At 45.3% G+C, this 13,821-nt stretch overlaps 1 protein-coding gene across 2 annotated transcripts in view; it reads left to right on the top strand.

Annotated features, from left to right (window-relative positions):
• Positions 1 to 12,249, top strand: part of LOC141074041 (uncharacterized) — a 34,640-nt gene extending 22,391 nt beyond the window's left edge. Inside the window, exon 11 of one of the 2 annotated variants that reach the window (XM_073561560.1) lies at positions 11,258 to 12,249. In XM_073561560.1, coding sequence (XP_073417661.1) covers positions 11,258 to 12,108 — 851 coding nt within the window. In that variant the 3' untranslated portion in view covers positions 12,109 to 12,249. Of the gene's footprint in view, positions 1 to 11,254 lie in introns of both variants that reach the window. The other variant, XM_073561559.1, reaches the window with a different exon arrangement.
• The last annotated feature ends 1,572 nt before the right edge of the window (positions 12,250 to 13,821 follow it).

Here is a 13,821-nt window from a genome sequence, read left to right as displayed (position 1 = left end):
TTCCCAATGGATACGGCTCAGAGACACTGTTGCCTTTATTGTTCCGGTCCTTCCTCCTCCAGGGCCATGCATACCAGGATAAGGATGGGGTCATGCATACCAGGATAGGGATGATGGTACCATGCATACTAGGAGGAGATAGTGGACCCTGCATACCAGGATAGGGATGGGGCCATGCATACCAGGATAGGGATGATGGTACCATGCATACCAGGAAGAGATGGGGGCCCTGCATACCAGGACGAGATGGGGCCATGCACACCAGGACGAGATGGGGCCCTGCATACCAGGATGAGATGGGGCCCTGCATACCAGGATGAGATGGGGCCCTGCATACCAGGATGAGATGGGGCCCTGCATACCAGGACGAGATGGGGCCCTGCATACCAGAATTGAAATGATGGTACCATGCATACCAGGACAAGATGGGGGCCCTGCATACCAGGACGAGATGGGACCATGCATACCAGGACGAGATGGGGCCCTGCATACCAGGATAGGGATGATGGTACCATGCATACCAGGACGAGATGGGGGCCCTGCATACCAGGACGAGATGGGACCATGCACACCAGGACGAGATGGGACCATGCACACCAGGACGATATGGGACCATGCATACCAGGACGAGATGGGGCCATGCATACCAGGACGAGATGGGGCCCTGCATACCAGGACGAGATGGGGCCATGCATACTAGGATAAGATGGGGCCCTGCATACCAGGATAGGGATGATGGGGTCATGCATACCAGGATAGGGATGAGGGATACATGCATACTAGGATGAGATGACGGGCCATGCATACCAGGATAGGGATGGGACCATGCATACCAGGATAGGGATGATGGTACCATGCATACCAGGATGAGATGGGGGCCCTGCATACCAGCACGAGATGGGGCCATGCATACCAGGACAAGATGGGGTCATGCATACCAGGACGAGATGGGGCCCTGCATACCAGGACGAGATGGGGCCATGCATACCAGGACGAGATGGGGCCCTGCATACCAGGATAGGGATGATGGGGTCATGCATACCAGGATAGGGATGAGGGATACATGCATACTAGGATGAGATGAGGGGCCATGCATACCAGGATAGGGATGAGGCCATGCATGCCAGGATGGGGATGAGGTGGCCATGTGTATCAGAATGGGGATGTGAGGACCATATATACCAGGATAGGGGATATAAGTACAGAATTGACAACATTTTTTGCTTCAATTTGTTTTTCCTAATTTCCTCCACTAAAACCTAGGTGCGTCTTATGGTTCAAAAAATACGGTAAGTGTCAATTTTCTGTACAATAACAGAGTTTCCCTTTAGCCTGAAATTTCAATTTCTTTTAAAACAAACTAACTTCAAGGAGGATTGTGATAAACTACAGGACAAACATTCCACCTGTGCCATGATGGATCTCTAAGCTGTGCGTGGCTGATGGCTGTAATATACAGTTATTCCCACCTGCAGGAGATGTGTTGGCATAGCTCGAGCCCTGGTTTCATAGATTTACTAAACGTCATGAATTCCATTATGTTTTCCATCCTAAGGAATTCAGATTACTGCACAATCTCTCCTGAAATGGGGGCACTAATACTTTCTCTACTCTTCCGGTCAGGACTCATAGTGGCTCCAATGGTCCACCATAAATGAGGGCAACTCCAGTTTAGTGTTCTCCCCTCGTACATACATTGTTGTTGGGGATATAACATATTTTTTTATTCTATGTCTTTTTTTAACCTGTTCATTCTGTATGATAGTTTGATTGTGGTGGGATCGGCCTTCCTGCCTAATGTGATTCTGTAACTCCCTGATAGTCTTGAAAAAAATCTCTCCAATCTCTTCCAAATGTCTAAGATCTAAATTTAAAGGGAACCGGTCAGCAGGATTGTGCTCAGTAACCTACAGACACTGTCAGGTCGGCGTTGTTATACTGATTGCATTGATACCTGGTGATGAAATCCGTCTTGTGGTTGTTGTTTAATCTGTATTTGTAGATTTCAGTTAGAGATTCTTGTGCTCTGGGGCGTGGCTGTGGGCGGGGCTTTATGTGGTGCTCTAATTACATATGCATCTGTATTGGCTTATGACAGGTCGCTGATCCCTCACTGACCTGCCCCCCATTTTTACATAATGCATATAATAGTGTTGATATTATTGTTGATAATGCCTATAATATTGTGACTATTGTGAGGCTTAGAAAAAAAAATTCTCACATGACACTGGCGGCGCCTGTCCAATAGCCTCTCCCTCTTACTTATAGATGGTACTGCACAGGTGCCGCCATCGCCGGTGATATTTTTCTGGATGTAATTTTTTATGTAAAATAGGGGGCAGGTCACTGAAGGATCAATGTTATGAATGAGTCACCGAGGAGGAAAAACAAAAAGCAAGCTAAGCCCAGAAAACCGGAGAGGTTGGTAACTAGCGGATTGCAGACACCTGATCTTATCCACAACAACTAGCAGTAGCCGTGGAGCGTGCCTACGGCGGTCCTAGACGCCTCGTCATGGCCGGAGAACTAAATAAGCCTAAAGAAAGAAAAGGGAAAATCTAAACTGCCCCAGAGCAGACCCCAAAGGAATAGACAGCCCCCAACATGTATTGTTGGTGAAACAAGATGAAAACACAAACACAGATAGAAAGATAGGATAAGCAAATGGTGGGGCCCACACTAACTAGAAAGGATAGGAAAGGAAAGCTGCTGTCTGCAATCCGAAAAAACCCTGCCAAAAAGATGTCCAACACGTCTGATAGGAAAAATCCCTATATCAGCACTCAGGTATATTCTGAAGACAGAGCAAAAGAGATCAACTGATCAGGGACAAAAACAAACTGAAATAATCAGAGACAAAAATGGGAATTCAGCACAGCCCCAGCCGGGGCTGGCTGAACACAAAAAACTAAGTAACCAGACCAAAACTCATATGAATAATAGCAGAGCAAACAGCTTTGAGAAGGCAGGAACCGAACTGGAAACCAGAAGCCACAGGCAGGAGAAATCACCAGTAAGAAAATAGGGAGTCAGCTGCCTTAAATCCAATCAAAGACTCCTGATGTCCAGTCGCAGTCCTCCTCCTCAGGTGGCAGGTTTCTGCCATTTAGATCAGCTTCATAACCTCCTTTCACCAACAGAGGGAGTCCAGATAGAGAACTCAGTACTCCTCTGTCAGCACAGCCAGCTCCATCACCCTCACCAGAATCCAGAGGTGAACCAGAAAATGCATTCACAACAGTACCCCCCTTGACCAGGTCGATCAGGATGGGCCCAATCTATTGGCATGAATATCAGAGGCAGAGACCCAAGAATTGTCCTCCTGGCCATAACCCTTCCACTTGACCAAATACTGGAGTCTCTGTCTAGCCAGACGAGAATCCAGTATTTTCTCTACCTCATATTCCACATTACCTTTAACCAATACAGGGTCAGGAGGTGCCGCCATAGGATCTACTGGCTCAACAAACCTCTTCAACAGCGACTTATGAAACACGTTATGGATCTTAAACGTAACAGGAAGAGCCAATTGAAAAGAAACCGGATTAAGAATCTCCAAAATCTTGTAAGGTCCAATAAATTTTGGCTTGAGCTTTGGAGAAGCCACCTTCATAGAGATATTCTTTGATGATAACCAAACCATATCACCCACTTTAAACCGGGGATCAATGGTCCTATGCCGGTTGGAAAACCGCTGGGCCTTTTCCTGGGAGAGAAACAACTTATCCACCACTTGGTCCCAAATCTGCTGCATTCTCTCTACAACAGTGTCAACACCTGGGTAGGCTGAAGATTCCACTTGCCCTGAAGAAAATCGAGGATGAAACCCAAAGTTACAGATAAAGGGCGACATCAAGGTGGCAGAACTAGCTCTATTATTTAAAGCGAATTCGGCCAACGGCAAAAATGAGACCCAATCATCCTGATCAGCAGATATAAAACATCTCAAATAGGACTCCAAAGTCTGGTTTGTTCTCTCTGTCTGCCCATTAGTCTGAGGGTGAAACGCAGAGGAGAAGGACAACTGAATTCCCAGCTTGGAGCAAAAAGCTTTCCAGAATCTGGAAACAAACTGTACTCCTCTGTCCGATACAATGTTCTCAGGAATTCCATGCAACCAAACCACCTGTTGTAAAAACAAGGGTACCAACTCTGAGGAAGATGGCATCTTTGTGAGTGGTACAAGATGGACCATCTTAGAGAATTTATCACAAATCACCCAGATAACAGTCATTCTCTGAGAGACAGGAAGATCAGAAATAAAATCCATTGAAATCCATGGCCTCTTGGGCACAGGCAAGGGCATCAACAACCCACTAGAGCGAGAACAGGGTTTAGACTGGGAACAAGTCCCACAGGACTGCACAAAATTCCTGACATCACGAGATAAGGCAGGCCACCAAAAAGACCGACTCACCAAATCTCTGGTACCAAAAATACCTGGATGACCAGCCAATGCGGAGCAATGAACTTCAGACATCACTCTCTTCCTCCACTGGTCAGGAACATACAACTTTCCCATAGGACAACGGTCAGGTCTGTCCTCCTGAAATTCTTCCAGAGCACGTCTCAAATCGGGTGAGATGGCAGAAAGAACTACCCCCTCACCTAGGATGGTAGTAGGCTTGGTCACAATAGGAGAATCGGCAAAGAAACTCCTAGAAAGGGCGTCTGCCTTAACATTCTTAGTGCCTGGAAGAAAGGAGACCACAAAATCAAAACGCGTAAAAAACAAGGCCCACCTAGCCTGTCTAGGATTCAAGCGTTTGGCCGACTCAAGGTAAATCAAATTCTTGTGGTCAGTGAGGACCACAACTTGATGTCTAGCTCCCTCCAACCAATGTCTCCACTCCTCAAATGCCCATTTCATGGCTAACAATTCCCGATTCCCCACATCATAGTTGCATTCAGATGGGGAGAACTTTCGGGAAAAGAAGGCACAGGGATTCATTTTAGACGTCACCCGATCTTTTTGGGACAAAACAGCTCCTGCACCAATCTCTGAAGCGTCTACCTCAAAAGGAAGTGAGACATCAGGTTGCCATAAAACCGGAGCAGAAGTGAACCTCCGCTTCAGCTCCTGAAAGGCCGAAACAGCCTCTGAAGACCAATTCAGCACATCAACACCCTTCTTAGTTAAATCAGTCAGTGGTTTGGCAATACCAGAAAAATTACCTATAAATTTACGATAAAAATTAGCAAAACCCAAAAACTTCTGGAGAGCCTTCAAAGAAGTGGGCTGAACCCAATCATAAATGGCCTGCACCTTGGCCGGGTCTATTTCAGTAGTTGACGGAGACAAAATAAATCCCAAAAATGAAATCCTCTGTACACCAAAAAGGCACTTCCATCCCTTAACATACAGGGAATTCTCCCTCAAAATCCGGAACACAGTCCGAACATGTTCCACATGAGTCCCAATCATTGGAAAAGATCAAAATATCATCCAGATAGATGATCAAAAACTTATCCACAAAGTCCCGGAAAATATCATTCATAAAGGATTCGAAGACAGAAGGGGCATTAGTGAGCCCAAAAGGCATCACCAGGTACTCAAAATGTCCCTCCGGAGTATTAAACGCCGTCTTCCACTCATCCCCATGCTTGATGCGAATAAGATTATACGCCCCCTGAGATCAAGCTTAGTAAACCAGCAAGCACCTTTAACTCTGGAGAATAAATCAGAAATCAGGGGTAACGGATACTGATATTTAACCGTAATTTTGTTGAGGGAACGATAGTCAATACAAGGCCTTAATGAACCATCTTTCTTGGCCACAAAAAAACCCCCAGCACCTAAGGGTGAAGAGGATGGTCTAATATGACCCTTTTCCAATGACTCCTTAATATAAGATCGCATAGCCTCGTGTTCGGGTACAGATAAATTGAAAAGTCGACCCTTGGGAAATTTACACCCAGGCCTCAACTCAATTGCACAGTCATAACTCCTATGAGGAGGCAAAGATGCAGACTTACTCTCACTAAATACATCATAAAAATCAGCCAAATAGTCAGGAACATCATGCGACTGGGGAGAGGTGGAGAAAACAGGAGTGTCGCCAAGAGCACACCGACAACCCCAAATCACCACAGATACAGATTTCCAATCCAAAACTGGATTATGAATTTGCAACCAGGGAAACCCCAGAACAATGGTATCATGCAAATTATGCAAGACCAAAAATCTGCAATTTTCTTGGTGGTCTGGGGCGACCCGCATTATCACCTGGGTCCAAAACTGAGGTTTATTCTCCACCAAAGGAGTAGCATCAATACCCCTCAAAGGAATAGGCGTCCGCAGAGGTGTCATAGGAAAACCACAACGTTTAGCAAAATCCAAGTCCATCAGGTTCAGAGCCGCTCCTGAATCCACAAAAACCTTAGCGGAAAATGTGGATAAGGAGCAGATCAGAGTAATTGCTAAAAGAAACTTAGGTTGTACACCACCCACAACAAATGTGTGTGCAAAACGTTTCTCTCATTTAGGGCAGACAGAAATACTATGAGAGGCATCTCCACAGAAAAAACACAGCTTATTACGCCTTCTAAACTCCTGATGTTGCGCCATAGACAAAACTCTATCACAATGCATAGGTTCAGACATTTGTCCAAAAGGTGGCAACACCTCTCGTGTAGTTTTGCGTTCACGAAAACGCCGATCAACTTGAATGGCTAATGGCATAGAATCGTCAAGACCAGAGAGAACAGGAAATCCCACCATAGTATCTTTTATGGTTTCTGACAAACCCTTCCGAAAGAGAGCTGCCAAGGCACCATCATTCCATGTGGTAAGGACAGCCCACTTTCGGAATTTTTGACAGTATAACTCTGCAGGATCCTGACCCTGGTTCAATGCCAATAGGGCTTTCTCAGCTTGATCAATAGCATTAGGTTCATCATATAACTACCCCAAGGCTTGAAAAAATGCATCCACATTAGTCAGAATAGGATTTTCAGGTGTCAGAGAAAAGGCCCAATCCTGGGGATCGCCGCGCAGCAAGGAGATGACAATTTTACCCTGCTGCGCAGAGCTCCCCAAAGAGTTAGGCTTCAAAGCAAGAAATAATTTACAATTATTCTTAAAATTCAAAAATTTAGACCGATCCCCAAAAAACACATCAGGAGTAGGGATCTTTGGTTCAACAGCATGTGAGTGAGCGAGATAGGTGGAAATTCCCCGCACTTCAGCAGTGAGCTGCTCCACACGATCAGACAATTGCTTAATCTCCATTAAGAAAAAAAAATCCTCCTACGGCCTCAGAGAAAAAGAGGAAAAAATATACATATAAAAAAATTCTGACACTTTTTTTTTTTTTTTACAATTCTTTCCTGCTTTTGAGTACCCTAGAATATGCGGTATGGCTGGTGATTCTGTTATGAATGAGTCACCGAAGAGGAAAAACAAAAAGCAAGCTAAGCCCAGAAAACCGGAGAGGTTGGTAACTAGCGGATTGCAGACCCCTGATCTTATCCACAACAACTAGCCGTAGCCGTGGAGCGTGCCTACGGTGGTCCTAGATGCCTCGTCACGGCCGGAGAACTAAATAAGCCTAAAGAAAGAAAAGGGAAAATCTAACCTGCCCCAGAGCAGACCCCAAAGGAATAGACAGCCTCCAACATGTATTGTCGGTGAAACAAAATGAAAACACAAACACAGATAGAAAGATAGGCTGAGCAAACGGTGGGGCCCACACTAACTAGAAAGGATAGGAAAGGAAAGCTGCTGTCTGCAATCCGAAAAAACCCTGCCAAAAAGATGTCCAACACGTCTGATAGGAAAAAGCCCTGAAGTCACTAGACTTCAAATCCCTATATCAGCACTCAGGTATATTCTGAAGACAGAGCAAAAGAGATCAACTGATCAGGGACAAAAACAAACCGAAATAATCAGAGACAAAAATGGGAATTCAGCACAGCCCCATCCGGGGCTGGCTGAACACAAAAAACTAAGTAACCAGACCAAAACTCAAATGAACAATAGCAGAGCAAACTTAGCTTTGAGAAGGCAGGAACCGAACTGGAAACCAGAAGCCACAGGCAGGAGAAATCACCAGCAAGAAAATAGGGAGTCGGCTGCCTTAACTCCAATCAAAGACTCCTGATGTCCAATCGCAGTCCTCCTCCTCCTCAGGTGGCAGGTTTCTGCCATTTAGATCAGTTTCATTACGTCCTTTCACCAACAGAGGGAGTCCAGATAGAGAACTCACTACTCTGTCAGTACAGCCAGCTCCATCACCCTCACCAGAAGCCAGAGGTGAACCAGAAAATGCATTCACAGCAGATCAGTGTCATAAACCAATACAGATGAATATGTACGCAGAGCACCACATAAGGCCCCACCCACAGCCCAACCCACAGCCACTCCCACAACCCCACCCCGAAGCACAAGAATCTCATTAACTGAAAACTACAAATACAGATTCAACAATAACCAGCCCGCAGCTTCCCAGAAAAAGCATGTCTATTAGATGTGCCAATTCTGATGCTTTTCCTAGCTCTTCCCACTTGCCCTGTAGCTGTGGGAAATGCGTCCTGTGTCCCCTATCTTTATCACTGGGGACACAGGTCATGCGCAGTCTACGTTTGGCGGCGCATGCGTCCTTTTGACGGTGCGCCGACCAGCGCCAAACGCAACCTGTCAGAAGGACGCATGCGCCGCCAAACACAGACTGCGCACGACCTGCGTCCCCAGTGATAAAGATAGGGGACGCAGGACGCATGCAGTGTCGTGCGCCGGTAGGTGGAGCTACCGGAGGAGGCGCGACAGGGGGCGGGGCTCAGCGGCGGTCGTGCGCAGGCTGTCGCTGCGCCCAGAATTGCAAATGTGAAACTAGCCTTAGTAATGGAAAAGTGTTTATCCATTACGAACCCCATAGTTACATGGTAAATAAAGACACAGCCAGAATAAAGTCTTTTATTAGAAATAAAACAAAACAGTTTTCCTTTTTCAAAAATAGCAAACACAGTTATACTCACCAACACCTAAGTGCAAAGCACCAGAATTGGCGCATCTAATAGATGTGCCTTTTCTGGGCAGCTGCAGGCTGCTATTTTTAGGCTGGGGGGGTCAATATCCATGGCCCCTTACAAGCCTAAGAATACCAACCCCCCAGTTGTCAGCTTCAGCAAGGCTGGTTGTCAAAAATGGGGGGGACTCCATGCCATTTTTTTAAAATAATTTATTTAAATAATTAAAATAACAGTGTGAGGACCCCTCTATTCTGGATAACCAGCCTTGCTGAAGCTGACAGCTGAGGGTTGCAGCCCCCAGTTGTGAGTTTTGCCAGACAGGTTATAGAAAATACAGGGGAACCCACACCGGTATTTTCATTCATTTATTTAGTTTTAGTGCAGGCGGTGGGTGAGGAATACTCCCATCATCCACTCCTGCTGTCACTGTACTTAGCAGTAGCAGGTGTAGGTTGATGGTAGTAATAATCCCAAAAGCCCCCACCTGCTGTCATCATTCTGACTTTAATAGAACTCTCCTCATTCTCCTCGTTGGCAAAGCAGAGGAGAATAATGAGAGCGTCTTCAGCACCCGCCGCCGGGGAATAGCGCTTACTGCAGCGCTTCTTCCCTGCCGGCCGTCCATGTGGTACTGATACTGCACACGGGCGGTATACGGTTGTCACACATGTGCCACAAATATTACACACATGGACGTCTCCGGTACCGGAAATATCAGGATATGTGAAACCGGCTTTATACACAGTTCTCTTTAAATGCCAAATATTTCTTCTTGAAACTCATCTGACAGAAAATATTGGAGCTTACGATAGTATAGATTGTGAAGTCTCCGAGCCCCATACTCTAATTACACCAGAGAGGTTTCACCACTAGTTTCTCATTTATTACTGATGGAGACTGTGGAGTTTGATCATTTCAGTATTTTCCTAATCAGGCCCCATTTTTAATATCTGATTGTGTCACTTTATGTGGTGGTAAGTTTGGAATTCTTCACAAAGGATAATAGAAAATAAATGAATCTTACAAATTATTTCCCAGCTTCGCACTATACCCTACATACGGTTGTACACTACTGTCTGGGCACATGGCAGTGTTCAGAAGGGAAGGAGCGCCATTTAGCTATTTGAATGCAGATCTAGCTGGAATAGTTTGCAGACACAATGTATTGGGAGCACTGTTCATGGTCACCTGGCAGCTCAAAAGATGTCCCCCATGAACATGCTTGGCACTATCTTCTCTGCTTTCCATATTCCAAGGATTGCCTTGCTCATCGCCCTATAACACCCTCACATGGATCTGGACTTACACTGGGACCCCTAGGCTTGGACCATGGTGTTACCTGCTATTCTGTGGTGTTCGATGGCAAGAAGAATAGTCAGGTAGCTGGGTCAGAACCAGAAGGACAGAATACAGAATCAGAAGACACAAGAGTAGTCAGTAAACGGAACAGGAAACAAATACACAAGCCGCAAGCTGAGCACAGAGGACTGAACCAGAGGAGAACAGCGCTGTATCTGGCAGATTCCGGCCATGTGCTTTGCGCTTTAGTAGGGTGTGGTACTTTCCAATTGGCTGAAGTAGGGAGCAGATTACTCCAGCTGGACAGCAGGAACAGATCCCAGATGAGATTGGGCACACCATATGCAGAAGCCCTAATATAACTAAATGACAGAAAAACAGAATAGTCAAAATCCCCATAAAGTGATTCCATGTTATAAATTAATTCACTGAGGGTTATAATCCTTAGGAGGACTGAATATTTTGATTCCACAGCCACTTTCTGGAAATTAACATGCAGTGGATGTTGGAGAGTGAAAATTACACATTTGCCATTTTCTTACCCAGCACATAGTGCCCAGATTGTGCTCCAGGAGACACACACCGCAAATTAAGTGGATTCTTCTCACTATAATATTGCTAAATACAGGGATCCTAAATGTTTGAGCACACTGCAAGACTCCGAAGTGAGAGCGGATTTTGCTGGATTGGTTTATAGAAACCCTGTTGCTTTTCAACAGCCTTTGAGCCACTAATAGTGCGGGAACCTCTGTTTTTCCATTGACAGATGATGGACCTGAGTGGGGACTTGTGTTTTGTGAGATGAGAATTGGTATTTTTTTCGCCTACATAACAAGGTTTTCTATTAGACTGTGAACTGTCATTGTCTTGGTAAATAATTTAAGCTTTTACATAGCTTGCCATTTTTATGGACAGTTTAAGTAGAAATGCTCAAAAATATAAAACTCAAGGATATTTTATTAAAAAATTGTTTTTTTTATCTTAGCAGATGACTGTACCAGGAGATCAGAGGGACAGCTGACATCTTCCATTTTGAAATCTGATGATCTTGAGATCCTACAAGATACAACTGAAGTGAATGTCATTACTCCAGATATACCATCATCCATTCACAGCAAAGATCTGTCATCTGATCCTATGAAACAGGTCCCATCTTCTGATTCACTACTGACTACTAAGGAAAATCAAAGTCACAAAAAAGGCAATAAAAAACAAACTGCTCCTAAAGCAAAGAATTCATATTCATGTTCAGAATGTGGGAAATGTTTTGCACAGAAATCAAATTTTGTTGCCCATCAGAGAACCCACACAGGGGAGAAGCCTTTTTCCTGTTCAGAATGTGGGAAATGTTTTGCACATAAATCATATTTTGTTACCCACCAAAGAACTCACACAGGGGAGAAGCCTTTTTCATGTTCAGAATGTGGGAAATGTTTTGCACAGAAATCACATTTTGTTACCCATAAGAGAACTCACACAGGGGAGAAGCCTTTTTCATGTTCAGAATGTGGGAAATGTTTTTCACATAAATCATATTTTGTTACCCACCAAAGAACTCACACAGGGGAGAAGCCTTTTTCCTGTTCAGAATGTGGGAAATGTTTTAACAGTAAATCAGATTGTGTTAAGCACCAGAGAATCCACACAGGGGAGAAGCCTTTTTCCTGTTCAGAATGTGGGAAATGTTTTAACAGTAAATCAGATTGTGTTAAGCACCAGAGAATCCACACAGGGGAGAAGCCTTTTTCATGTTTAGAATGTGGGAAATGTTTTGCACAGAAATCAAATGTTGTTACCCACCAGAGAACTCACACAGGGGAGAAGCCTTTTTCCTGTTAAGACTGTGGGAAATATTTTAACCAGAAGGATCTTCTTGATCGCTATCAGAGCAGTCACATAAAGGAGGAGCCATTTTCATTTTTCTTAATGTGGGAAAAATTTTACATGGAAATCAACTGTTAATAAACATCAGATATGTCACATAGGGGAGAAGCCTTTTTTATGTTCAAAATGTTGGAATAGTTTTAACCAAAATTGAATCTTCTTAAATGGGTTGTCTCTTGAGATTCCTCATGTTTGCTGACAAAAGAATAAAACTAAACCTTATTAACTCCAAATGTAAAACTATACCCATAATTCACCCCCTGAAGGTTAGTTAGTAGGTGACTAATAGAAAAAACATGTACCCCACAGTTCAGTATATAGGGTGAGGTGACGTATTCACACTCTCCAAGCCTCTCATTTCATCGTCCTCACCAAAGGCGACTCATCAGGAGACTATTTAGTATTGACCTATGTTCAAGTGAGACTAGACAAAAACTAAAATCATGTATCATGTTATCCGAAACAGTCAGAAAACTAGCCACATATTTTCAGATCCCAGACCTCAAACTATATACTTCATAAGTTTATAAGCCACTCCAGTGTCAGGAATAGAACAATACAAATGGTAGAAAGCTGCATCCTATAAATGTAACAAATTTATATTTTAAATAAACAGGTCATGCTAGCTGAAAATCATGGACATATAAATGGATCCGTCATATATATGCAAAATCACGGGGGTGTGGCAAAACCACATAAATGATCAAAACACCCAAATCTTAGAAAAACATATACCGTATTTTCCGCTTTGTAAGACGCACTTTTTTTCCCCAAAATTTGGGGGGAAAACAGGGGTGCGTCTTACAAAGCGGACATGCCTTACCTAGGCTGTGATCGGGGGCGTCCGGCGGTTGCTGGCCGCTGCTGCGGGTGTGTCCGGTGCCGCGTTGTGTGCCCGTCGATGCCCGGGGCTCTGCCAACATTGTGCGACAGGCCAGAGCCCCGGCATTTCCTCGGTTCCCTGTGTGCCAGTAAAAAGATGGCCGCCGGCGCGTGCGCAGATGGGATCTCGGGACCCAGTTCTCGAGAGATGAGATTTGAAATCTCATCTCTCGAGAGCTGGGTCCCGAGATCCCATCTGCGCACGCGCCGGCAGCCATTTTCCCTGGGTTCCCTGTGTGCGCGCGGTGGTGCCTGTAAAAAAATGGCCGCCGCGCGTGCGCAGATGGGATCTCGGGACCCAGCTCTCGAGAGATGAGATTTCAAATCTCATCTCTCGAGAACTGGGTCCCGAGATCCCATCTGCGCACGCGCCGGCGGCCATCTTTTTTTTTTTACCGGCACTTCAGCGCACGTATACAGGGAACCGAGGAAATGCTGGGGCTCTGGTCTGTCGAACAATGTCGGCAGAGCCCCGGGCATCGATGGGCACACAACGCCGCACCGGAGGCACCCGCAGCATCGGCCTGCAACAGCCGGACAAGTGGAGAAACCTGACACCAGCACAAGACTCTGCAGCAGCAACGGCACACATCGGAGCCCCCCCTCATCCCTGGATGCGGCCTGCAGCATCACTCCACGCCTGCCTCCTCCAGCAGCGAGCCTGGGACCCCGCTACATCGCAGCCACCAACCCCGGTAAGCAATAAGATGCAAGGATTATAAGAGGCACCACCATTTTATTACAAAATATTTTTTTCTTATTTTTCTCCTCAAAAATTGTGGTGCG

This window comes from Dendrobates tinctorius, unplaced genomic scaffold, assembly GCF_039654945.1.
Source record: "Dendrobates tinctorius isolate UK_male_01 unplaced genomic scaffold, ASM3965494v1 ptg000322l, whole genome shotgun sequence".
Taxonomy (NCBI): Eukaryota; Metazoa; Chordata; class Amphibia; order Anura; family Dendrobatidae; genus Dendrobates; species Dendrobates tinctorius.
This window is presented reverse-complemented; position numbering and strand designations above follow the sequence as displayed.